This window comes from Xiphias gladius, chromosome 8 (assembly GCF_016859285.1).
Source record: "Xiphias gladius isolate SHS-SW01 ecotype Sanya breed wild chromosome 8, ASM1685928v1, whole genome shotgun sequence".
Taxonomy (NCBI): domain Eukaryota; kingdom Metazoa; phylum Chordata; class Actinopteri; order Istiophoriformes; family Xiphiidae; genus Xiphias; species Xiphias gladius.
In genome coordinates, this window is record NC_053407.1 from 30,794,292 (window position 1) to 30,822,081 (window position 27,790).

Sequence of the window (27,790 nt, forward strand, 5' to 3'; positions counted from 1 at the left end):
CTCAGCCTACCTGATGGATCTGGATCTCCACCTTCAGAGCCTCCTGTAACGTCTGTAATTCCATCATGGATCCAGTCAGTCTGCCAGCCGATCGATCAGCCTGAACACACACACACACACACACACACACACACACACACACACACACACACGGGGGAGGGGGGGGGCAGCAGAAAGGTCTAAACAGCCGGTTCAACAAAAATCAGCGGCGTTGGGGCTGGGGTCACGGCTGTTGTCATAGCAACCTGAAGCACAGCCCTATAAGGACTTCCTGTGTGAAGCTGACACTTTGCCATCAAGGTCAAACAAGGTCACAGGAAGACCAGTGAAACAATCACCGCTGTCATATGGTTAGACTGGACCAACGCCAGTACGCACAGTACAACACTGAAACTCCTCGTCTAAAATCACTAATATTTTAAAGTACATACAAGAGTATTATTACTGTAATTAATACTGTGTAACTGGGTTTTTACCTTAACACCGTCTCCAGTAGGAAAACCATCCAACTGAAGCATTAAAGTGCCGCTGGAAACAAAACAAACCAGAAAACATCAACTTTAACTTCAGTTATTTACAATTAATCTGAAATGAAGTAAACACAACCTTTATATTATTATTTACTTACAGTAACTTTAACCGAACCTGTGTTCACAAGGTCCTTTTCATTATCACGAAACTAAAAATGACTGAATTTTGCTGTGTTATTAAACCAAACAGGTTAGAAATTATTTTACTATATTATTATTAATATTAAAGCCAAATCAAACTGTATCATGTTACAAGTAACTTTATTCCATTATTAAAACACATTCAACGTAACTTATTGTTTCTGAAACGAATTACATTAACTTATTAACTCTGAATTATGATGTTTAAATACAAAATAAATAATTATTAACAATTAATTCAAATAACAAAAAGTGTCAGAAACTTAGTTTTACCAAAAATGAGACTAACTATTTGTAAGTAGAACAAAATGTTTCTCCATTTCATAGTAATTAAACTAAAAATAATAAGATCTACTTTTACCTTGTTATTGTTCAGTTGCTTTACTTTATTTCTGACATTACAGTGTTTATCGGTAATTTTTTTTTTTTAAATTAAAATCCATTGTAAGCCACACAAATTTTAGCAACAGGTAAATGTGTCAGTAAAGTAAAATTGGCTATAAGTTACTTTATTATTGTTCAATTACTTAATTACTTACACTTAAATTAGAATTACATTAATACTGACAGTTTACACAGCATAAACTGTGAACTAAACTGTTACTTCATTAGAAGTATCAATCTAGAACTAGAAGAAAAATTAAATCAAATTTTATTCATCATCATATATTTAAAAACTGTTTAACCAAATGATTTAAATGCAACTTTGAACTGAGAGTGTTTAACTGTAACTTTACTCTAAAAACAGATTACATGTAATTTTATTAATAAATTACATGAACAATGATTCATTTTTAACTTGAGCTCTTAAATCATGTTCTTATCAAAATAAAAACAGGTTAAATGTAATATGACACTAGAGGAGGCTCTGTTAAACTGGACAGTCAATAAGAGATTAGTGTGACTGAAGCTGCGTGCAACCTCCGTTACTGTTATTACACGTGACTTCTCCGTTATTATTTTACTAGATCAGGCCTCAGGACTCACCACCTGGCTGTGGGACCGGACTCCACCCCTCTGTGCTGCCCTGTGAACCAAAACAAACACGCACTGTCACAAACCAATTTTTAACAAACAAAAAAAACAAAAAACAAAAAAAAGGACAGTTCTCAACTCTCATAAATTAATTTTAGAAATAGAGACCAACAAATAACAACCTCTTGATTCTGTAAAACAAAACAAAAAAAAAAAACAAAAAAAACTTTATTTAGGTTCCACAAATTCTGATTCCACACTAAAAATAAACTACATGCCACAGTATTTTCTGAATATGAAGTCGGATTTTATGCTACACATCAAGCAACAGAGTATATCTTCTTTTCCATATTATGTTTTTATTCAACCTGTCAACTTAATCATTTGTTTTCTTTCAGAGTTCATTGTAGAAACCTTAAATTAAAAAAAGCCTTAAAACGGTAAAAATTCTTTGTATGACAGTGTTTTCAAGTTCAAAAAATAATTTTAAAAACAAAACAGCAATGAAAAAGTTGATTAACTGATTGACAGAAAAATAATCAGCAACTATTTTGATAATCAATTAGTCGTTTAACTCATTCTTAAAGCGGAAATGCTGTTAACGGACTGCTCAAGTAAAACAAGCAATTTGGGTAAATCACCTTGGGCTGTCAATATTATGACGAGCTTTTCTTTACTGTTTTCTGACATTTTATTCACAAAACAATCCATCAAGAAATTAATCTGGAGATTAATAATGAGATAATGATTACTTTTTTGTAAATTCATATAAGAATTCAGATTTTATTTATCCTGTATAATTGTCACATAAAGATTTAATAACTGGTTCATTTATCCTGTATAATCAGAATATAAAGACGTAATAACTGGTTCATTTATCTGTGTAATCAGAATATAAAGACTTAATAACTGGTTTATTTTTCCTGTATAATCAGAATATAAAGACGTTATAACTGGTTTATTTATCTGTATAATCAGAATATAAAGACGTTATAACTGGTTTATTTATCCTGTATAATCAGAATATAAAGACGTAATAACTGGTTTATTTATCCTGTATAATCAGAATATAAAGACGTAATAACTGGTTTATTTATCTGTATAATCAGAATATAAAGACGTTATAACTGGTTTATTTATCCTGTATAATCAGAATATAAAGACGTAATAACTGGTTTATTTATCTGTATAATCAGAATATAAAGACGTAATAACTGGTTCATTAATCCTGTATAATCAGAAAATAAAGACGTAATAACTGGTTTATTTATCCTGTATAATCAGAATATAAAGACGTAATAACTGGTTTATTTATCCTGTATAATCAGAATATAAAGACGTAATAACTGGTTTATTTATCCTGTATAATCAGAATATAAAGACGTAATAACTGGTTTATTTATCCTGTATAATCAGAATATAAAGACGTAATAACTGGTTTATTTATCCTGTATAATCAGAATATAAAGACGTAATAACTGGTTTATTTATCCTGTATAATCAGAATATAAAGACGTTATAACTGGTGTATTTATCCTGTATAATCAGAGTATAAAGACGTAATAACTGGTTTATTTATCCTATATAATCAGAATATAAAGACGTAATAACTGGTTTATTTATCCTGTATAATCACAATATAAAGACGTTATAACTGGTGTATTTATCCTGTATAATCAGAATATAAAGAAGTAATAACTGGTTTATTTATCCTGTATAATCAGAATATAAAGACGTTATAACTGGTTCATTTATCTGTGTAATCAGAATATAAAGACGTTATAACTGGTTTATTTTTCCTGTATAATCAGAATATAAAGACGTTATAACTGGTTTATTTATCCTGTATAATCAGAATATAAAGACGTAATAACTGGTTTATTTATCCTGTATAATCAGAATATAAAGACGTAATAACTGGTTTATTTATCTGTATAATCAGAATATAAAGACGTTATAACTGGTTTATTTATCCTGTATAATCAGAGTATAAAGACGTAATAACTGGTTTATTTATCCTGTATAATCAGAATATAAAGACGTTATAACTGGTTCATTAATCCTGTATAATCAGAATATAAAGACGTAATAACTGGTTCATTAATCCTGTATAATCAGAATATAAAGACGTAATAACTGGTTTATTTATCCTGTATAATCAGAATATAAAGACGTAATAACTGGTTTATTTATCCTGTATAATCAGAATATAAAGACGTAATAACTGGTTTATTTATCCTGTATAATCAGAATATAAAGACGAAATAACTGGTTTATTTATCCTGTATAATCAGAATATAAAGACGTAACAACTGGTTTATTTATCCTGTATAATCAGAATATAAAGACGTTATAACTGGTGTATTTATCCTGTATAATCAGAGTATAAAGACGTAATAACTGGTTTATTTATCCTGTATAATCAGAATATAAAGACGTAATAACTGGTTTATTTATCCTGTATAATCAGAGTATAAAGACGTAATAACTGGTTTATTTATCCTGTATAATCAGAATATAAAGACGTAATAACTGGTTTATTTATCCTGTATAATCACAATATAAAGACGTTATAACTGGTGTATTTATCCTGTATAATCAGAATATAAAGACGTTATAACTGGTTTATTTATCCTGTATAATCAGAATATAAAGACGTAATAACTGGTTTATTTATCTGTATAATCAGAATTTTAAAGACGTAATAACTGGTTTATTTATCCTGTATAATCAGAGTATAAAGACGTAATAACTGGTTTATTTATCTGTATAATCAGAATATAAAGACAAAATAACTGGTTTATTTTTCCTGTATAATCAGAATATAAAGACGTTATAACTGGTTTATTTATCCTGTATAAATCAGAATATAAAGACGTAATAACTGGTTTATTTATCCTGTATAATCAGAATATAAAGACGAAATAACTGGTTTATTTATCCTGTATAATCGGAATATAAAGACGTGATAACTGGTTTCTAACAGACTCTGATGCAGCTGTGACCAGATCTCAGTGTTTATCAGCGTCTCTGTTACCAGCTCTAACTCCTCCTGTGGACACACGTCAACATAGTAAACAGCTGGAATAATATAAAATATGCAACATAAATTATATTTCAAGATAGGGGCACTTTGTTAAGCATTCCCATTTTGTAAAATTTTATACTTCCACTTTAATATAAATTTCATACTTTGTACTCCAATACAGTATCTGAAAGTATTTTGCTTATTATTTCTTAAGTATAATAAGCTCACAAAACAAATTTGAATCATTCCTAAAGTTAAACCACCACAAAGTGCATGAAGTCGTCAATCACATTTACATTAAAATACTTATGCATCAGTTATTTGGTGCTGAGTAGATTTTACTCTTGATACTTCTACGCTTTTATTTCAGTAGAATGTACAGTACAGATGTTGCACTTTTTTTGCTTTAAAATAAGCAGCTTTGCTTCGGCATACTGGCACATTTGTTTAAGGATTTATACGCTTAAAGAGTATTGTAGTCTGCTATCAACTATATGTTATTTATTCAATGTTTAGATACTGATCGTAAATGAAAAATAAAGGGGGTTAAAGTAAAGTTTTAGCAACTATTTTAGTTTTTCAGGTTCATCTTTTTTCTTCCCTAAGACGACTAGTGGAAGAAAAATTCAGATTCTGTACTAAAGTAAAAGTACAAATACATTAATGAAAAAATTCTCAATTTCAAGTAGCGGACCTGGGGGGCTAGCTAGTAAAAATGATTGTGGTTTTTACAGCTGTTGCAGCTGCTGTTTGGTCAATTAAAAGACGGAGCTTAGACATGAAGTTTATAACCTGATTTCACAACCACCACAACTTGAAGAAAAACCGTCACAAGGTCATTTTGATTCAGCTTGTGTCATTTTCAGTGAGTTTGTCATCTGCCACCTTCTCAGGCGACATAATAAAGCGAAGTCAATGATGGAAAGTAACTAAGTATATTTACTCAGGTACTGTACTTAAGTACAATTTTGGAGGTACTTGTACTTTACTTGAGTGTTTCCAGTTGATGCTACTTTATACTTCCAGTCCAGTCTATTCTACCACATTTAGGCAGTAGTGTAAAGTACTTAGTCACTTTACATTACTGCCTAGGACTGACCTAATGGGCCTATAGTCTACATATAGTATTGGCTGATATCAGTCAATTCCAGTTTGTATAAAATAGGCATTCAAGAACAGGTTAAACTAAATTGGACTGTGAGTCTAGCAATGTTAATACGCTGGCAGAACCAGTATCAGCTTTAGACACACACACACACACACACACACACACACACACACACACACACACACACACACACACACACACACACACACAGACTTCGACCTCTTTGACTAACTCCACATGTAACAGAAGATTTGTCTCCACTCAGCTGAATTCAAACTACTCTTAAAAACAGCATCACAGAAGCTGCCCCCTACCAGTCATGTAAGAAGTACTCGACACCTTTACTTCAGCAAAAATACCATTAAAGTGATGCTGAAATACTCCATTACAAGTAAAAGTCCTTCATTCCAACTCCTACTTAAGTAAAAGAGCAGAGGTTTTATCAAAACAATGTACTTAAAGTATCAAAAGGAACCTTTACTTTTCATATTAAGATTTTGCATTAAACACATATTATAAGTTTAGAAAACACAGCACAGTTAGAGATTGAACCAGGGTTTCCAACCTTCTGGTGTGTGATCACTTGTAAAAACCTCTGATCCACAAAACATCAGCGAGTAGCTGTGTCTCCTGGTCCCAGGTTTCAGACTCTGTTGTTTTCTGTTCCACCAAAGAGACGTTTCTCCTCTAAACGTCTCACGTGTCCTTTCAGTCACCGTTAGAAATGATCCAATATTTCACTGGAAATCAAAGATCAGAGAAAAGTCCAGGAACTGAATCCGGATCAGCGAATCAGAACCGACGACCCCTCGGGTTCACCCGGCGACCCTCCGGAGGGGCCCGACCCCCGGGTTGGGAACCGGTGGACTAAACTAAAAGCGGCTCCACCGGTAAAACGCCGCCGAGGCCTCCGTGACTCAGGATCAATGATCTGATCACGTCAGAGAGAATCAGAGACCAGTCACAGGAGACAGGTCCCTGCACAATGAAGTACTTTTACTGTGATACTGGGACTACAGGAAGTACTTTTACTGTGATACTGTGACTACAGGAAGTACTTTTACTGTGATACTGGAACTACAGGAAGTACTTTTACTGTGATACTGGAACTACAGGAAGTACTTTTACTGGGATACTGGAACTACAGGGAGTACTTTTACTGGGATACTGGGACTACAGGAGGTACTTTTACTGTGATACTGTGACTACAGGAAGTACTTTTACTGTGATACTGTGACTACATGAAGTACTTTTACTGTGAAAGTGTGACTACATGAAGTACTTTTACTGTGATACTGGAACTACATGAGGTACTTTTACTGTGATACTGTGACTACATGAGGCACTTTTACTGTGATACTGTGACTACATGAAGTACTTTTACTGTGATACTGTGACTACATGAAGTACTTTTACTGTGATACTGTGACTACAGGAAGTACTTTTACTGTGATACTGTGACTACAGGAAGTACTTTTACTGGGATACTGGAACTACAGGGAGTACTTTTACTGGGATACTGGAACTACAGGGAGTACTTTTACTGGGATACTGGGACTACAGGAGGTACTTTTACTGGGATACTGGGACTACAGGAGGTACTTTTACTGTGATACTGTGACTACAGGAAGTACTTTTACTGTGATACTGGAACTACATGAAGTACTTTTACTGTGATACTGTGACTACAGGAAGTACTTTTACTGTGATACTGGAACTACAGGAGGTACTTTTACTGTGATACTGTGACTACAGGAGGTACTTTTACTTTGATACTGTGAATACATGAAGTACTTTTACTGTGATACTGGAACTACAGGAAGTACTTTTACTGTGACTACAGGAACGACTTTTACTGTGATACTGGAACTACATGAAGTACTTTTACTGTGATACTGAAACTACATGAAGTACTTTTACTGTAATACTGTGACAACAGGAAGTACTTTTACTGTAATACTGTGACAACAGGAAGTACTTTTACTGTGATACTGGAACTACAATGCAGACAATGGAAATACTCACGTAAAGTACAAGTACCTCAAAATAGTATTCAAATTATGTCCATTATTTGAGTGAATGTTCTCAGTTACTTAGTTGCCTTCCACCACTGTTGATGGGACGCATGAAACAAACAAAAAAAATGTTCTAGTGCACAAATCTGTTTTCAGTTTGTGGACATTTTTGTTTTTCACTCTTTTTGTGAAAAAAAATTGGATAATTTTACCAATTTGGGCCTTGAACGCTTATTTAAATGAAATCACTGTTCAGAGAAAGTACTAAAAATTCAGCGACATCTGAATTGTGGCATCTTGTCACAACACAAAATGGATGGAAACCACTGGTTTAATCTCTAGCAATTCAAATTATTATATAATGTATGAAGTCTTGGACTGAAAAGTAACTAGTAACTATATTCTACAGATAAATGTTTTGGAGTAAAAAGTATATTTGCCTCTGAAATATAGTAAGTATAAAGTAGCAGAAAATGGAAATAATAAAGCATAGTAGAAGTACAGTAGTTGAGTACATGTACTTAGTTACTTTCTACCACTCAGTTCTTGTGGGTTTTGGGATACGTTTCAATGGGTTTATCCCGATTTAATAACAAATTTTAACTATTACTCAGTTACATTCCTCCACTGGTTAATTAATTTATTAATTAGTAAGGCAGACATCCTGATTGTCACTGAGACAGACGGTGATTCCAGCAGACACAGCACAATATTTGCCGTACACAATACAATAACTCGGGGAAAGTGCTGATTACCTGAGTACCTCAGAACTGTACCCACTAATGTAAGTACAATTACTGACTACTGTAATGGAGTAAAAAGTACAAGATTTCCCACTGAAATGTGGAGGAGTAGAAGCGTAAAGTAGCAGAAAATGGAGATACTGAAGTAAAGTACAGTTACTTCAAAATTTTACTTAAGTCCAGTACTTGAGTAAATGTACTTAGTCACCAGCAGTATTTAAAGGCTGGGGGGTAATTGCAGTAATTTGACCCTGGGTGGGACATGAAGTTTTCTGGATAAACTTCCTTCAAATCTGAATACTTCTTCCACCACTGAGTACCTCAGAATAAAAACAATTACTTAAATTGCTCCAAAGTAACGAGTAACTACATCTGTCAGACAAATGTAGTGGAGTACAAAAAAAAAAAAAAAAAAAAGTAGTGGGGTAGAAGTATAGAGTTTTTCATTGGCGTAGTTGTACTTTTCCTTAAGTAAAAGATCTGAGCACATCTTCCCTCACCACTGAGTACATTTACTCAACTACTGTACTCGGGTACAATGTTTTGGTTCTAACACTTTTCTTCAACGCATCCATTTTCTGCTACTTTCTGCTTCTACTCCGCCACATTTCAGAGGGAATTATCGTACTTTTTGCTCCACTACATTTATCTGACAGCTGTAGTTACTAGTTACTTCACAGATTAAGAAACCAAAACATGATAATCGTTCAAAACACAATACAAAACCTCTTAGAAAATAAATCAGTGTCTGGCTGTGGCTCCTTATCATGTAACACTGGACTTGAGGACAGTGATTTTCCACCTCTGGTTACGTGCAGTGTTTGGTATTTTCTTTTTGTTTACTGCTTTTTACTGCTCTTTAGAGTTTTGGGATACATCTCAACAGGTTTATCCTGATTTAATAATACATTTGACTTCTACTTTGTTACATTCCTCCACTGATTTGTTTATTTGAGGACACCCTGGCTGAACCGAGGCAGTACTACTTCTACAACCGAGTACCTCAAAATCGTGGTTAGTAATGCAAGTACAATCGCTTAAGGTTACTCCCGAAAAGTAACTAGTAACTACAGCTGTCAGATAAACGCGGTGGAGTAAAAAGTACAACAATTCCCTCAGTGGAGTAGAAGCAGAAAGTAGCAGATAATGGAAATACTCATGTAAAGTACAAGTACCTCAAAGCTGTACTTGAGTCCAGTGCTTGACTAATACTACTGCTGCTGCTGCTGCCAGTGCTGCTGCTGCTGCTGATGCTACTGATGCTATTACTATTCCTACTACTGCTACTTAGTCACCAGCAGTATTTAAAGGCTGGCGGTTAATTGCAGTAATTGCTCCCTGGGTGGGACGTGAAGTTTTCTGGATAAACTTCCATCAGCATCACATGCCGCTGCAGAGGGCCCGAAAAGGGAAGAAATGAAGCTAAAATGGAGGTTTTCAAGATGAAAGCCGTTAAGTGCTTCTGCTGCGGGAGTTGAAACACCGAAAAAGTGTTTTTTGTTTCGGCGGCGAGATAAATGTTTTATAACCTCCCGATTAACCCGCCGTGGCCGTCTGGACGCTCCGCTTATACATTCACCCGACCCGCCTCGGCACATCCTCGCTAACTGTCATGTTTTGGGGGGAATTGTGTGGCTCCCCAGCGAGTCGGGCAGCTGTGGAAATTATCCGAACCGATCCTCTCTCAGCCGACATTGCTCCGTGAGAGGCTGGGAGACGTTAGAGAGAACAAGTGGATAACGTTAGCCGTAGCCGCTAATGCTAACCATCCTGTTAGCTGCGCTGGCTAACGCTGCCAGCCACGCTGATAACTTACACCGAAGATGAATAATAACCGCGGGCCGCGATGTGAAGGGAAAAGGGACGGAGCAGGCGAAGAAATCCGCCCGGGAACAGCCCCAAAAGACGCTATCTCTCCGGCATTATGACACCGAGCAGGCGTCGGTGGGTCTAAGTTATATCGGCCCCTTGTCCTCCAGAATATCAACTCCTAGAATAAGAAACACAGCAGCTAAACACACAGAAACACACAGGAGCAGCGCTGAATGCAGACAAACACCGCCTGCCAGCTCACACACCTGCACGCAGACACCCTCCGACACACCGGTACAGGCGGACAGCAGAGGACAGGTAAAGTTTGACAACAGAGAAAATTAAAGTTATGAAATTAAAAAGACCCAATGTGCACTTACTCAGCAGCAGTCCTCCTCTAGATTAATTAAATATATATCTATAAGAAGCCGATCCACGGTGGAATAACAGCGTACAAACAGCCCGGCTGACTCCTTCCCGCAGAGCCTGGTTTTGTTGCCGTATTTTATATTTAGTTTTAGTAAAATTTGTGTAAAAACAGAGAAACTGAAGCTACAAAACAAGAAGAACTCTTCTTCAATCTCATTCAGCTCAGCCTCAGCACAGCACAGATCCCTGCGCTCCGGAGCTGGAGGAAGGGGGACAAAAACTACTTACCCGCCCACCTAATGCTCGTTTATCCGCGACAAAGCGTTTGATATTTGCGTGTGTTGTTGTTAAAGTTGGTTAAATCGAGCCGATCAGCGAAGCGAGGTGACGGGAAAATGTGTTCGAAAAGCGGACTACTTTTTGTGTCGGTTCTGCGAATTTATTTCACTTTGCCTAAGGAACGGTGGTGCTACGGCTCCCATTGCCTAGGGAAAAAACCCGGATGTAAACTCAGTGAAACTCTATGGAGAGAAAGTCAGCACACACACGCGCGCACGCACGCACACACACACACACACACACACACACACGCCATGCAACTCAGCAGAGCAGCAGGGCAGTTTGTTGTGTTGCTTTTTGTGAAGCTGACCGACTGTGTCCGCAGTCATGTGTCTCCTCCGCGGACTCGGAGCCGGGCCGTCCGCTCTCAGCCTGCCGCCGTTCAGGCTCCAGGTTCGGCTGCTCGCTGCTGGAGCTACCGGACTGTTGCACTTTGTGGAGGAGGAGGAGGAGGAGGAGGAGGAGGAGGACAGGTGGCGCGGCCTTTTCTCCTGCTCCTCTGTGTCTGCTAGAGATACTGTCTGTCTCAGGCCGTCTGCAGCACTGATAAAGAAATAAATAAGTGGAGGAATGTAACCGAGTAAAAGTCACATTTATTTATTATTTCAGGAATAATCGCTTGAGATGTTTCCCCAAAACTCACAACAACAAACATTAAACAAAAATCAAGCAAAACACAAAAACACATAACCAGTGGTGGAAAGTAACTAAGTACTGTTGTAGCCTACTTGTACATTACTCGAGTATTTCCATTTTCTGCTACTTTATACTTTTACTCCACCTCATTTCATTACTATATTTTTGCTTATAAATTATAATGCAGTCTTTTACAATATATACAATATAATATTCAATATATAGTATTAATAATATAACACTGGGAGGAGTATTTATTAATAATGAGTTCTTTTAATTTTAATAAACGACGTAAATTATTCCGGTCAGTTCATTTAGAGAAGTACTGTACTTCAGTTCCATTTTGAGATACTTCCCTTGAGTATTTCCTTTTTCTGCTATTTTATACTCCTCCACTACATTCAGGTGGAAAATACTCTACTGTTTCTAGTAGAATTACTGCGTCGGTGAATTCAGGGTTTCTACCTGACACCTGAATAAATAAATAAGTGGAGGAATGTAACTAAGTAAACAAAAAATACAAAACGCCACACATAACCAGTGGTGGAAAGTAACATGCCGTAGTGTACTTCAGTACAATGTTCAAGTACTTGTACTGCGCTTAAGTATTTTTTACTGTATATTACTTCATACTCATACTCCATCACATTTCAGAGGGAAATACTTTACTTTTTGCTCCACTATGTGACACTTATAGTTGCTTTTTTCTGATTACTATTTTAAATGTAAAACATTTACTATTGACAAATTACAACATTAAGTAATAAAGTATATAAAATATACACATATTAGCTGCTCAATGCTCCACCGTGTCCACCAGCTGGTCTCTGACTGGGTCCGTCTGCTGGTTGCTGCTGAGCAGGTAGCGGACGCTGGCTTTTTACAGCTGTTTCTCTGAAAACATCTGCCTGCTGTGGCCGAACATGGCGCTATGAGAGCGGTGAGAGTGAACCGGAGCAGTAAAGCTGTGGTCCTTAAAGGTGCTATGTCTACGTTTTTTGCTATCGCTACGTAGGCAACGTTACAAGACAAGAGGTTGGAATACGTCCTCTGAGCAGAGCTAGCAATAGAAGCGTACAGGTGTGAACGCACCAGAGACCCATCGAGATCCGATCAGTCGGACCACATTCGAGGGTGGACTGGCCACATTCTTTTAGCGGTGTGAACGCGAACGTGTCCCGGACCGCACTGAAGGACCGCCTACTCAACTGACGTCCTCTGTGTCATAAGAAACACAGGTTGTACAAATCCCGTAAACTGGCTCTGAAAAGCCCATAGAGATATTACAAGTGCGTCAAACATCTTGGGCGATTTGGTTTGTCTGGGACACACGGGGAATAAACTCAGGCTGTATTGTTCGGATTTCTTCCGCTTCTTCTTTTAATTTCCCGCGGAGTAGGCACAGGAAGTGCATTGCTGCCTCCTGTTAAAAACAGCAACGCATCGGGTCTTAAATAAAAGACTTGAGTGGCTGGACTTTGTATTTTTAACATATTCTTATTTTAGATATTAGAGGAAACGAGGAGCTAGAGATGGGGAACCAGGTGGACACAGCAGCAGCCTGTGGTGCAGAAAACCAAGTGAAAGTAACTTTACATACTGCACATGTATAACAAGACTGTTACACAGAGGAGAGGGGTTCATAGGAAACGCATGACTGTAGACAAACAGTTACAGTCCAAGAAAATGTTTCTAAACAGGTGAGCCAGCTAGAGGGAACTGATTATAAACTCTGAATCGAGACAAAGAGAAGCAGACATGAAAAACCTCGTAAACTCAGGTGGATCCACCGTAGAGAGGACAAACACCCCTCTGAGGTCCACTAGCAGATAACGGTGGGTTTTGAATGGACTTTTTCAGGAACTCTCAGGATCCGCGGGCTGGCCTCCTCACCTCTCATAATAGAAGTGTCAGAACAAAGATTGGCCAGACACGGAGCCACCTTTCTCCACCCGAAGAGGCCGATGTGTTGGCATGATAATAAAATCAACGGCGGGATGTGAAACCACTTTGCGACCTTTCGGGGTCATCTCGGCTGTGGATCCCAGAAAAAGAACAGATAAGGTGAAAACGCTCACGGAGACTAATGTTTCCCTCAAATCAGCAATTAAACCCAAAATGATCTGCAGTTTCTCTCTCTCTCTCTCTCACACACACACACACACACACACACACACACACACACACACACACACATCCCCGCGCTCCCTCCCTCTCTCACACCCCGAGTGACCTCTGAGATAAGAAAGCTGCCCTGCTCCTGTTATGAATTGGAAATGCTGTCGCGCAGTGACATAACCGTCACATTAAAGCTGCTGCGCAGAGCCTTTGTCTCCCCCTTCTGGCAGCGAGAGAGTCATTCAAAGGCCAACCTCATCCCCCTGTTCGATCCTGACCTCTTCCTCGTGTCTTCATTATTAACGCTTGCTCAGTTGCTTATAGACATTTCGCTATAAATAAATATCCTCATGTATTACCGAGTCGTGGTCTTGTGTGTTCCCTGAATTGAGAGATTACTACCGTCGATTATGAGACGGATTCATTTGGATTTGCCAATTTCCCTTCACTCGAAGCTGGTGACAAAAGTCAGTATGTCAATATCATTTAAACAGCCCAAAGTCACTAATTACATATATGCCCTGAAGGCAGTGGTGGAAAGTAACTAAGTACATTTACCCAAGTACTGCACTTCATTACATTTTTGAGGTGCTTGTACTTTACTTGATTACTTCCATTTTCTGCTACTTTCTGCGTCTACTCTGCCAAATTTCAGAGGTAATTATCGTACTTTTTGCTCCACTACATTTATCTGACAGCTGTAGTTACTAGTTACTGTACAGGTAAGACTTTACATTGAATAAGAAAATGCTGGGCTTATAGAATAAAGCGTATTGAATCATTAGTTTCAATATTTCCAGCATTTCTGGCTTGTGAGCCCTCACAAAACAGGAAGAGACGTTTCTCCTCTAAACTTCTCAGGTGTACTTTTACATGAGTACATGAGGTACTTTTACTGTGATACTGGAACTACAGGAAGTACTTTTACTGTGACTACAGGAAGTACTTTTACTGTGATACTGGAAATACATGAAGTACTTTTACTGTGATACTATGACTACAGGAAGTACTTTTACTGTGATACTGTGACTTCATGAAGTACTTTTACTGTGATGCTTTAACTACATGAAGCGGATAAAACTACTATTACTTAAGTAGGATTTTAAATATAATGTAGTATTTGTACATTGTGGTATCAGTACTTGTTCTTCACTAAAGGACCTGAGTACTTCATTCGTCACTGCTCCGAGGGTTTTACAGTCTGTCGACTTCGGTATACGACAGCCTGCATCGTCGGACCCTCAATCCGGATGAGCAAAAAGTCCCCACGAAGCCTTTAACGGGGAAAATCAGAACAACAATATCAGAAGCAGTCTTGTACTCACTCATCTGCGCTCGTTTAAAATAGATCTGCGTATCTGCAGGATTCCCGGTTGGGACCCGTCATGTCCTCGGTCTCATCGCCAGAGGGCTCCACAAAGTGACGACATGAAGGAAGGTCAACGTGTTAAACGTTAAGACACGGGACACCTCAGGCCTCGAAACGTCCTCTGTAGAACACACTGCGTTCATTGTTCCACACCGCAGTCCATACGAATGAATTACTATTTGTGTCTGGCACGATCCTTCCCTCGTGGGAATATTTAGTCGTATTACTCAACAATAAACCAAACACTGATACTTAAACCCGCCACCATCTAACAGCACAATACACTGACCTCACAAATTTCAACAGCATACACGTCAGTGTCCCAGGAGACCTCGGCAGTAGAAATTAAACAAATATACACACATTATGAAGATAAAGATACAAACAACCTACAAACAATCACCCACACAAAACCAATCTACATTTCTGCATTGGATTTAGTTCAAGACTAAATAGTCTTTAATCCATGTCGATTTTATCCGTCATGAGTTATTTTTCTCCTCCTGCTTCATGCTGTAGAAATATATTCTTTATTCTGAACATATTTATAATCTCAGCAATAAGTTCTCGGTTGTGGCCGGTTGACAGGTTTCCTCTGCCCACTTGTGAACGCGTTTACTCCTTCATTTACGCCCGAATGCCTGGATATGGATTTACTGCCGTTCTCAGAACACTGATTTCATTAGCTAGCGAACCCCATTGTTGTGTTGCTGGTGGTTCATATGCACCGGAAGTATTGAAACGTGAGGTGTGTTGCAGGGAGAAAGACGACACGAATTCGGTTTTCGTGGGGAAAATAAAAAGTACCACTGTCCTCTACGTGTGAGGTGAGAGAGTCAGCAGCACTCACATCCTGTCCACTGAACTTTGTTCATGTGTAGAGACAGTCAGGTGAGTCAGCCTCTGAATTAAAGGTAAACCGGGTCAGATTTCAGAAGTGGTTAAAATCTAAAAGACCAAATCTACACATGTGATGTAGTATCCCAGGGGCCACGGGTGTCTTTATACACCTGTGGCCCCCCACTCGGGTGCCTTGACTCACGGCACCTGCTCGGACATTTTCTCTGAACTCTGTGGGCGTGTGCGGACGCCGTTTGACTGACAGCTCCCTCACTCTCCCCTCGGCTCTGCTGCGCCCGTCACCGAGGGACAGTGGGAGGCTCGCTCTAAGCCAAAGTGCTGCAGCGGGGCTGGCTCCCCAACCGCGGACCCCCAGGGGCCCCCAGAGCCCCAGGTTCATCTTGTGGCCTGGTCTAGTTTTAGTATGTTGGTATATTTTATAATACACTGTTTAAAAATGTTGTATATGATCTGAAAATACTTCTGAATGTCAGATAGTGTTAACATTTGTTTTTGGTACAGCCGCAGAAAAGGCGTTTTTTTTATCTTTGTTCGATTCTATTTTCTTCTCTACTCTGGGTTCTGCTCTGGCGGCGGACACAGTGACTGACAGGAACCACCGGAGGGCGATATACTACAGTATACAACAGTACAAACAATGCTCTCAGTCACTTTGCTTTGTTTGTGTCCTGCTGTTTGCCACTGTTCCCATATCGAAGGATGCTAATCCTTTCTGGTCCTGCAGTGCAGTGTGAAACTACAAACACTGGATCAGACTTCGGGCCGGTTTGGGTCAGTACAGCACCGGTGCTACGTTGGGTTAACTTCACCCAGGACCAGTGGGTAGCCTCGACCCAGTTATTGTTAGAGTTACTTTTATAAAACTGCTGGACTATTTTCCCAAACTAAATGTTGGTGCTTTTGATCCAACGAGATCAACTCTCACAGATTTGTTTTAGTTTTACAAAACGATGTGCATGTGACGTTTGGAACCGCAACCGCCGTATTCTAGTCTGGGTAATAACCCAACAGTAATAACAAATGACACGAACACCGGGTCTAAAGAACTGGTTTTATAAGTTCTGGGTGAAGTTAGCCCAGGACTGTGTTGGTGCTATATGGGCCCAATGTTTTTTAGTGTGTTTCTGGGTAAATAGTAGGAAACTGGCATCTGTAAATAAAGCGTTACACAAATTCATCTTCTCATCATTTTCCAGGAGCAGTCGGCAGAGTCAGAGGAACTCATGTTTATACGTTCTCAAGTCTGAAAATTTTAAGTTGAATTAACTTGAAATGATCAAACCTTCTATATTTACATTACGTTAAGTGAATGAGAAAATATGAGTCGCTTCCACTAAATTCCTGTGTGACTTTTACTGCGTAGAAACTTGTCGAAGGAGGTCAGCAACAGATATCCCTTTATACCAAACTCAGTTTCCTGTTTTTGTGAAGGGACCTCCTCCGGGAGGCCGCTGAGTCCGGACCAATCAGCGGGGTCCGTCCCGTGACTGACGGGCGTGCGTGGTGAGTCGTCCGATCCTGGGCCTTTAACCTGATCACAGAGCAGTGGATCCATCATCTGCTGGATAATAACTTCCTGGCCTCATTAGAGGCTGCTAACCACATTAACGTCCCCACGCTCTCTTCAGCTCTGCGTGGTGATTCGTTTTCCTGCTGCGTCTGCTCCCCTTTGAAAAGGGGCTCTGGCTTTTTACTCTCAGGAGCTTCTCCTCAGATGTAAGATCACGTCTGAATTTGAACACGTTAAACCGATCAGGAGGCTTTCATGTCTGTCTGTCATCTGAGACGAGGCCAGACTCGACCTGCTGGAGGTGAAAACTGCAGCCGAAGAGGAAAACACTTCAAAGTAAAAGGAACAAAGACGCCGGATCTGGTTCAGATGCTCTCAAGTTGTCTCGGGATTCACACGCAAACATCCGAAACTCACTTCAGGTGCATGGGACCATAGGACACTGGGAACTTTTTTATTCATTAAAGCTCATTTTAGCCAAGTTAAGAACAGGACGGTGGAGTCGCTCTGCTGGTCCAAACATCTGCACCAACTGTTGGGTGAACTGTGAGGAAATCTGGTTCAGACGTTCACGGTCCCCTCAGGATGAACTGGAATCACTGTGCTGACCCTCTGACCTTTCATCTAGCGCCACCATCAGGGCAAACATTTGTTCTTGACCCCCACTGTACATGCCCAACCAGCGCTCTAGAGCAAAAGCGATTAGTTGATTAATTCATTCGTCAACAGAAAATTCACTGACAGCCATTTTGATAACTGATAACTTGTTTTTTTCTTTAAACAAAGATGCCAGGAATTCCCTGGGACCGGTTTCCTTAATGTGAATATTTCCCTTCTTTTCTCCGACAGTGAACTCGGCATTTTTGTGTTTTTGACTGTTGCTCAGACAAAACAGGACAGAATATGTTCATTGGGTCTAAAGAAAATATTGACAAACCTTTCTCAAACCCTTTTTCTGACATTTTATAGACAGAAACAGGATGTTTTGAAATGCTTGTTGGTCGCAGCCTTTCGACGCTTGGATGCATTTCACGTCAGTGTAGTTATTTGCCTCGTTGGTTGTCCCGTAGTTCGGTGGCGTGACGGCGTTCAGTGCGGCAGTAACGTCTTCCTATTCAAACCCTCCTGTTTGTTCGGAGCTGAGAAGTCACAGAAGACACTGTGGGTACATTTGTAGAAGAAGTTTTCTCTGAAGTGTGTGAAGGAAATGCACCGGTGTCTCAACCTTTCCTGTCCCACCCTTACTGCAGAGAGTGTGTGTGTGTGTGTGTGTGCAGCTACAGTCCTCTGTGACACGCTGCTCTCGGCTCAGCTTTGTTTGACATGTAAAGCTTCTGGAAGTCAAAGAAAAGGAATAAAGTTCAGGTGGAGGAGAGCTGGTCAACGCTGATCAACTGCTCTTTTCAGGTGCTTCTTTCAAAAGAAATCCTCTTTTTTCTCGCTCCATTCGCTTATTATTGGAAACTTTATTCTTCATTTACGCTGAATTCTTTGCTCTTTTGTGGACAGGTTTCACATCTTGCATGTTCAGCTCACCTGCTGAGCATTTAGCAATAACCGGAGTCCACAGAGAGACCCCGCTCTGCTTTACCTGCAATTCCACCGCATTACGTGGTTGTTTCCAGGAAACATCTGAGGATATTATTTGGAAATAAATTGGAATCTACAGACCAGTAAATGAAAGCGTTACCCGACATATTCATTGTGTTGTAGTGTTATGTATGTTTGTATTTGAAAATGACATATTACAACTTTATCTATCCCTCTAAGCAGCAGCTCAGCACAGAGATCAACAGATACAGTTCATATACAACGCTGTTAATCACATTACTAAAAACAATCCAAACCATCACAAGCCCTAAAACTATGTGTGGAGTTGGCGATAAATACATGATTAAATAACTGCAAATATATAAGTAAAACAATCTTAAAAGCTCCACAAGGTAAGGAGGCTGTAGAGAAGCATAAAATGAAATAAAAATGTTCCTTTCAAGTGCAAAGTGAAAAAGCAAAATGGCACTAAAGAGTACTAGAGCCCAGCCCACGGTACTCTTGAATACTCTCACTGCTGCATTACTACAGCTTGTGAAATTCGGTGGGTGCAGTGAAATATTGGCCTCCGATGACATAATCGCAGCTCCTCTGTTACTTTTTCCAGCCTGGGTGGAAGTGACTCATGACCGGGCTCGTATGAATCAAAGCAGAGTGCTGCCTGCGTTTCGTAAGGCTCTTTACGTAAGGGAGGGCAGCAGTGTTTCGGGGGTGGAAGTGAAGCCTCTGTACCTGCCCGCCCCCGCTCCGCGGCGCCGCTCCTCCGGGGTTAGCTTCAGATCGGTAACGGCAGCAGGACTCGGGCATCCAGGCAGGATTAGTGGACAATCCCACCGGACAGGGTCACCTGGAACGTGTCACTGAAAGAGACGCCAAGGGCCCACAAAGAGATGCCAAACGTTTTGCGTCTGGGGGGACCGGGGGAACAAACGCTGGCCCCAGGTCCATGGCCACGGACGCCGGCCTGTCCACTCCCAGGGTTCGTGTTTGACCCTCATGCAGAATCCGGTAAATACTTGCAATGAAGTATTAATTCCGTGAAACACCACAGCTGCTTTGGGGGTAAATGGAAAAGTCCTGGAGGCCCGAGAGAGAAAAAAACCGTAGCTACAGATTTAAATGTGTGACTAAGTAAATCAGCGTTTGACATCAAGACACCGAAGGGCTTCTAACCAGTGTGGGGCAAGTTACTTTGCTTGTTACGTTACTGTCATTACTCAGCTCCCAGCTCACGGCAGCCAGGCACACCAGCAGAGACGGCCCTTCATACCTGGGCGGGGGAAAGGGAGATTCTTGCTCTAGTGGAACTGCTTTTCAAACAATACATTTCACTTTGGATACTGAGACAGTTTTTCATTGTAGCATGATTCTTTGGAAATGTTCTGCGAGTTTTCAGCAGGTCAGTATCTGCAACGTACTCACTGAAGATCTCACAACAGTGAATTATGCTCCTGTGATACTGGGGAAAGAAATGAGATTACAGTAACCGCCAGACTCTGTGTGTTATTACAGCCATACCAACCAGCAGCAGCAGCAGCAGCAGCAGCAGCAGCAGCAGGTGGAGCAGGCGGAGCAGAGAGGCCATCAGCCTGAAAACAGCCGGGCTGATGTGATTATGTAGAGTGAGGCCAGGCTCTGTGCTGGAGGACATGTTTTCTGTCATATTCATCATTTAATCATTTATTCCTCCACAGTTAACCCCTCAGCTCTTAACCAAGACCACCACGCACGTCGGTGCGTCGTATGCGTCGTCTGGATCAGGAAACACAGGAAATGTGAGAGTTTGCTGGCTGAGATGACCTGAAGTGGACCAACAGTCTCTTCCACCAGCTGGACCAGAGACTCAGAAACCTGATCCACCAGGTCCTGACTCAGGGCTCAGCTGGGGAGGGAGGGAAGGTGGAATATATTTGCTCCGATTTCGCCAGGTTGACAGGCGTTTGCTCGGAAATGGAGCTGGACCTGTTTCACTTGTCCCCCTTTTCACTGCTCACAGGCAAAACAGCCTCTTGGCCTCAGTGTGAAAACCTGCGCCGGCTGCTGCTGTGACGCCGACGCTTGGTGCAGCGGCTCCGTTTCCGCCTGCTTTTTGTTTCTGCGCTGATGAATTCACGGCGGTTGAGCAGCAGTTTGTCTTGACAGTTCAAGCTCTGTAATGGACTTCGTGGGTCTCTGTCAATGAAAAGGCTGTTTTAAGAACCGATTCTGGTCTAGTGACTAAGTAGACTCTATTTAACCATGAAACAGTGGTGTAAAGTAACAACAGTAAAGTAATCATAAGTAATTACAAATAAAAAATCGGTTTCTAAACTTGAAATATGATGCGTTATTACAGATTCAGGGCCCGAGCAGCCCCACAGGTAGGAGACCTCATAGCAGTGGATGAAGCAGAAAGTCTGGTGTCAGTGGGACAAAAACTAGTCTAGTCTGCTTCCGCTGTACCTACCTGACAGCACCAGGGGGAAACGGGCAGTTACTTTTGCCCGTTACTGTCCGGTGCCGGTAAAACCTGAATGTTGAAGACGTACATGCGCAGACACACGTAAATACGTCGGGTACGGCTGTGCAGAGATCGTTGACGTCAGTCAGCGTTTCTAAACATGGACAACACCTGCAGACGTGCGTCTGTGTCCTCTCACTAGATGGAGCCCAACGCTCTCGGCAGTCTTGCAGTCCGGTCTGATCTGGAAACCTTTGTCATTCCCGGAGAGAGCGGTGCGTCCTAGTCCCTCGACTCTGTGTCGCAGTTTGGGCTTTTAGAGCAGCACGTCCCAAACGATTTCTTCTCCAGTTTCCCAGCATGCTTTTGAACAACTTTCCGAGGATGTGTGTGAACTTGTTCCCCCTGCTGGTCCCGTGTGTGTGTGGGGGGGGCAGAGGAGCAGTGATGGTGAAGCGGGAGAAAGTTTCTCTCCTCTTTCACTCTGGTTTGATGAGGATTCGGGTCCCAACGGCCCCAGAAGGTCGAATTACATGAGCAATGGCTTAACAGTAGCAGCCCAGCAAGTAGCCCCCCCCCCGGCGAGACAGTCCCAAGATCAAATGGAGGGATCACAAGAGAATTAAAGGGACAAGACAAAAGTCAAACCCAGAGTGTCCTGCTGCTGACTTCACCTTCATCTGCTGATTCTCACCTTAAATCTCAGTTTAACACCTGCTCAACACATCACAACTAGAGTGGAGCCAATCAGAGTCCAGTATGTGAAACCTCCAGGTCTGAGAATGGACGCTACACTGAGGTAGGAGACGTCTGCTGTCCAGCTGTTGCATTGCCATCATTTTTTTGACTAATAACCAGGTCACTGAACTCCTTCTGGGGAAACTGTATCAGATGCTACTTATTGCTCCAGGCAGCGTATTTTTATATTCCTGAACAAACGGGGGGGTAAAGTAAAGTATGACACAACCTGATCAGTACGACGCACACATCCAGTTTTGTGACGGTGAAATCTGACACCTCTGTAAATCAAACCGACTCCCACGAGCCCCTGACACAGCCCGAGTCCAAACTCGCAGTCCTTCTTCTCCGAGACATAACTCGGTCGAATCCAATCACACGGACGTGACACCTGAAGGTCGACACTTGGCAGAGATAAAGATCCATCAACCTGCTCAGGAATCATAGAAGAACAGACTCCTTTTCACTGCAGAAGTTGCCTGAGAATCATCAGGTTTTCAAGTTTTCTTCAGGATCCTTTTGTCCTGTCAGTTGGGTTTTTACTTACACATGGTTGCATGTGTACATGCACACACCATCTCACAGAGTTTTGAATGGCTTAAATCTTTCCTCGTGGATGAACGGCCGTCTTTGAGCAAGTTTAGTTCAGTGATTCGCTTGTGTGCTGATGCCATTTCTGGGTGACTTCACCCTGCAAAAAACAATGTATGACACCTGGGAGAATGAGCTCAGGACATGATTTCCTGCTCTTGTCTTGTAAAACCAGAAACTATCCGACATTTTAAATATAGTGTATTGATTTGAAATCCTTCAGTAACAAGTAACATTCACTAGGGTCAGTCCAGACATTCAGCAGGACAAAGATCGTCATCACCACAGCCTCAAAACTCTATATTACTATAGTGGTTGAGTAAGTGTAAGTAGCTACTGTCCCTTTTCTTCTGTGGTGCAGTTGACTTGACTGCAGATTATTTATTTGCATTTTGCCTTTATCTGACCGTGTGTGCAGCGATAGACAGGAAACGGACTGCGGGCGCCGCGTTGCGTGGTGCGCGCCCCAACCGCTGGGCCCCGGGGAACCCGGTCACGGTCCAGAGGGAAACTGACTGACCTCGGCCCCCAGAGGTCGGCTCACAGTAAAACGCAGCTATGGGTCGTGACGAGCTGCCGCTCTGACCACGTACGGGCCCGTTTTTCACCGGACGACAGTCTCCGCAGTTACTGGTTACTTTATCAGGCTCGTGCTAGAAACTTATGATTATGATTAAACTGTCCAGCCGTAGATTCCTTTGTTAAAATCCTTTACCGGCAGCAACACTCCAGTTGAGCACAGTGAACACGCTAATGGATCAGTCATATGAAATATGTAATTCTGAAGTGAGCCTCTCTGGAGAATGAGCACTTTCACTCCGGGCCCTGTAGGATTATTTGGATGTTGGGATTTCCGTACGTTTACATCAGTCGGATTTTGCCTGCAGGACTTTTGCTTGTGTCCGAGTATTTCTACACTCTGGTATTACTGCTCCTACCGGAGGGAAGGATCTGAGTCCTTCTCCCTCCACTGGTGTCCAGCAGTTAAACCTCTGAACAAATATCTACCGATCTTCTTTACATCTTCATAGATTCAGGATTCTGGAGGAGACGTCATTTAATTATTAAGCTTCCATTAAACTTTTTGCGTGCAGAGCAGTGTGTGTTTTATTTGTTTTAAAACCTGTGTGGATCTTTCTAAGGGAAAGGACTCGTTCTCGGCCTCTTGCCCGCTGCACCTCCGTTTTAATTGGCTGTCAAAAATAACCCCGGCTCATCCTTCAGTTCCTCCTCGAGCGGGAACCCAGGGGATGAAGCCGCCACGTGCACATGGTGAAGAACTCTGCGTGGGTCTCACTGCGGCCGTGCGACCTCTGCTTCACTGCAGTACGCTCTCTCTCTCTCTCTCTCTCTGTCAGTGTGGGCTGGTTCTCCATCTTTATGTAAAACCTATGTGGGAGGGGAGCACATTGCAGAGTGGGGCTTCAGAAATGTGATCCAAGTGAGAGGCAGGCTGCGGTTTCCACAGCGAGGAATGCTCCCATGTTCACAGTGGTAATTCTGTTCTATTTGACACCTCGAAGCCGCTACTCCTCCTCCTCCTCCTCCTCTTCTTCTTTAGGGGGACGGTCTCTTGACCCCAGATGTGTCCTGCTTCGCCGTAAAGTCCGGTCTCAGAGTTGGTGACCCGGAGGCTTCAGGTTTCCACATCACACTGAGTCAGTTTCGTGCCGGACCCCGATTGGCTCCGGTCTAGTCGTGGTCTCATAAATCCCGCATGTGCGTCCAGGTGTTAAACTGAGATTTGAGGTGAGAACGGAGAAACTTTTCTCCTTCAGCAGATGAAGGTGAAAACAAACTCAGCACAGTGACGTCAACAAGCAGAAACTCTGCGTGTGTGTGTTGAACATTCCCACTTATTCCACTTTCGGGTTCCTCCGATGCCGCCGCTCTCCCCTTCTCTCCTGGCGCCAGCCGCCCTGCCACGGTCACACTCGCTGAGATCCCCTTTTTTTTTGGTGTGGACGTGGACCGAAGCTCCTGACCTGGATCTGCAGGATTTCATGCCCTGCGCTGCTGCCACATGAGCGGCTGGTTGGATCATTGCCCGAATAAGGAGGCGAACAGGTGTTCCTCATAAGGAGCTCGGTGTCTTGTATTATGAGCTTCTGTGCTGCATCTTTTGAATAACGGTGTCCTGCACGATGTTCTCTACCGACAGCAATATCCCCTTTTCTTTTCTTTTCTTTTTTTGCCGTGCAGACTCATTTTAATCTTGTGTTCTGTTCTTTAGGATGAGAAAGTGCATTGTCCCTGTTAAACCCACCAATCAGCAAATCTAAATATTGTATATAATATATTGTTCTGAAAATGCTACACAAAGTTCTCATCTGTATCTATATATAGATGTAGGCAGAGACCTCGCTTGCTTCTTTGCCTCTCGTAAGTCTGCCGTGTCCTTAGGTGCTGCCGCTCCGGCTCTGGAAAATTAGTTCATTTCCTCCTCTTTTTTTAGCCTCCCCAGCAGCTGCACGGTCTCAGAAGCACCAGCAGGTGGCAAAGCGCGCACCTCTCCCTCTCAGCCAATCAGAGCCGGAGCAGCCGGGGGTGGGCGGGACAGAGGAAAAAAGAGAGGGAGAGAGATGAGATAAAAGTAAGGAGGGAACAGAGCAGCAGAGAAACACGACCCCGAGCCCAGAAAGTGAGAGCGTGAAGCGCAGGAGCAACAGGTAGAGGGAGAGCAGGCGGGAGAAGGAGCCTGCTGCTGCGGGACTTTGCTCTTTCAGTGTCAGGGCTTCAGACTTCCTGGATTTTTCTGCTGCTGTGTGCCGAGAGCCTGAGGAGGAGAGAGGCTTGCTCAGGCTGGGAGGGTTAGGAGAGGGAAGGAAGCAAGGGAGCCAGTTCAGAGAGCAGCACCGCCACCTCCACCTCCACCTCCGGGCTGCTCCTCGCTGCCTTGGCTGTAAGTCACAGAGAAGAGTGGCTCTTGCCGCTGCCGCTGCTGCTGCTTCCTGGTGCGAAGTGGAGCTGACACTCGGCTGCATTTCCTGTGTCTGAGACTTGAAGTTGCCAGAGCAAGGTGAAGCAGCTGCAGAGGAGCGGAGCTGTCAGAATGGCCGGCCGCCGCTCGGACCGCGCGAGCTCTGCGCTGACCTCAGCCCAGCTGTGAGAGGAGAGGCAGCAGACGGGCAGGGAGGGGGAGCCGACTGAGGCGGCCATGGATCAGCAGCAGCTGCTGCAGCAGCAGCCCGAGGAGGAGCGGCCGGCCCAGCGCAGCACCTCTCTGCAGGAAGGAGCAGGGGAGCCCTTCACCTCCGCCTCTGTCGCGTGCTCCTCGTCCTCCTCGGCGGCCCCGGCCCCCCGCTGCCACCACGCCGGCAGGACCTTCACCGGCCTGAGGATCTTCTGCAGGAGGTCAGTGTCCGCTCACACCGCGGCTCGGTCGGGGTCACCTTAAAATACATTTCGCAACTTTCTCAACAGCGAGCCGCGCTTAGAGTCTGCGGATCGCCGGCTCCTCTTCTGCTGCACAGGAAGTGATGTGTCGCGGGGCTCGTGTCCGGCCGGGGTAGAGATCCGAGCCGCCGTGTCTTCCCGTTGCCGTTGGAACGGACTCGGTCAGAGGAAGTGAAATGCGTGTTGTTTTTCAGAAAGCCGTCATTCAGCAGAACTCCTGAGGTGGACCTGGGCTGCCACTAACGGTTATTTTCATGATCGATCAATCCGCCAATTACTTCCTAGATTTATCAGTTCATTGTTTTGTCTTTAAGATGAGAACTGTTCCTTATGGTTCCCCACAGACCAAGTGACGTCTCGAAGCGTCTCGTTGTGTCTGCCTGACCAGACACTTTCAGTTTACTGTCACGTGGGTCAAAGAAATCGATTTATTCCATTATCAAAATAGACTTTTCTGACTGATCGATTCAGATCTAGTTGGGGCAAAGCTTGGTCATTAAGACAAAACGGTTTCCTACAGGAAGCTTTTACTAATTTTTTTTCGGCGCGAAACGTGACACAGGCTTTTTGAACATGCATGTCCAGCCCTGAGTTCGTTACTTCTCGGTGGTATTGTTGTGTCACGTGCACTAGCTGGGATGGACCGTTCTAACAGTATGACATGAAAATAAAAAAATCCATTCGTTCATTTCTTTTGTTCCGGCAGCAGCAACCGGTTCGTTGGAACAGAAAAGAAGAATGAGTCGATTAGTCAGCGACCGTGCGATCGGCCCTCGAGTGTCACAGTGAAATGAATCTCGACCCTTTTGGTTTGTGAGTGTTGGTCGGACTTGGGATGAATTTGGGTTCTAGGACACCGTCTCCTGATGTTCTAATCAATAATCTGCAGTTTAATTGATAAGGAATCTAATCATCAGTTGCAGCTCTACGACCAGACTCCCTTTATATTTTAAAGGTTTTTGCGGTTCGACCCTCCGATGCTTTGACACTGTGGAGCTCTTTAGCTGTTTGTCCCGGTCTGACCTTTTATTGTCAGTTGAACATTTTTGGGTTTTGGTCCGTTGGTCGATTATGTCGGGTTCTGGGATGGTGTGATGGGTATTTTTCACTGTTTTCTGATGTTTTACAGATCAAATAATCCAAATAATGGACAGATTAATCAATGAGAAAAATGAAACATTTTTGGTTTTGACCGGTTGGTCGGACGAAACGTGACACGCGGTTCCGTCCCCTCGGGCTCCATGTACGTTGCAGTGGGTGTTTTCACTGTTTTCTTACGTTTTCTAGACTAAACGATGAGTTGATACTGACAGTAATCGTTAGCTGCAGCCCCGATGGAGTGGTTTTTAGTGACGCCTCTGGTGATCTTGAAAGGAAAACACTTCGGGATGAGGAAAAACTGTGGATCGGTGAGTTTTCGTCGTTTCTGAGCCTCGGAATCAAATCAATCTCTATTTATCACATTATACAAATACAACGTGTAGTGAAATGCAACATCACCATTAGGTCCTAGATTGTGC

General features: G+C 42.3%; 1 protein-coding gene across 9 annotated transcripts in view; it reads right to left on the bottom strand.

The window, feature by feature from the left end:
* The window catches only part of phf21ab (PHD finger protein 21Ab), a 41,066-nt gene extending 29,944 nt beyond the window's left edge, over positions 1-11,122 (bottom strand). For 4 of the 9 annotated variants that reach the window (XM_040132345.1, XM_040132344.1, XM_040132337.1 and 1 more), the window contains exons 1-4: positions 6,348-6,668; positions 1,659-1,698; positions 477-528; positions 11-100 (exon numbers count right to left, since the gene is read on the bottom strand). In XM_040132345.1, coding sequence (XP_039988279.1) covers positions 11-100; positions 477-528; positions 1,659-1,698; positions 6,348-6,393 — 228 coding nt within the window. In that variant the 5' untranslated portion in view covers positions 6,394-6,668. Of the gene's footprint in view, positions 1-10; positions 101-476; positions 529-1,658; positions 1,699-6,347; positions 6,669-9,715; positions 9,765-10,356; positions 10,552-10,618; positions 10,655-10,732; positions 10,972-11,009 lie in introns of those variants that run through there. The other 5 variants (XM_040132342.1, XM_040132339.1, XM_040132343.1 and 2 more) reach the window with 5 other exon arrangements.
* Between the last annotated feature and the right edge of the window lie 16,668 nt (positions 11,123-27,790).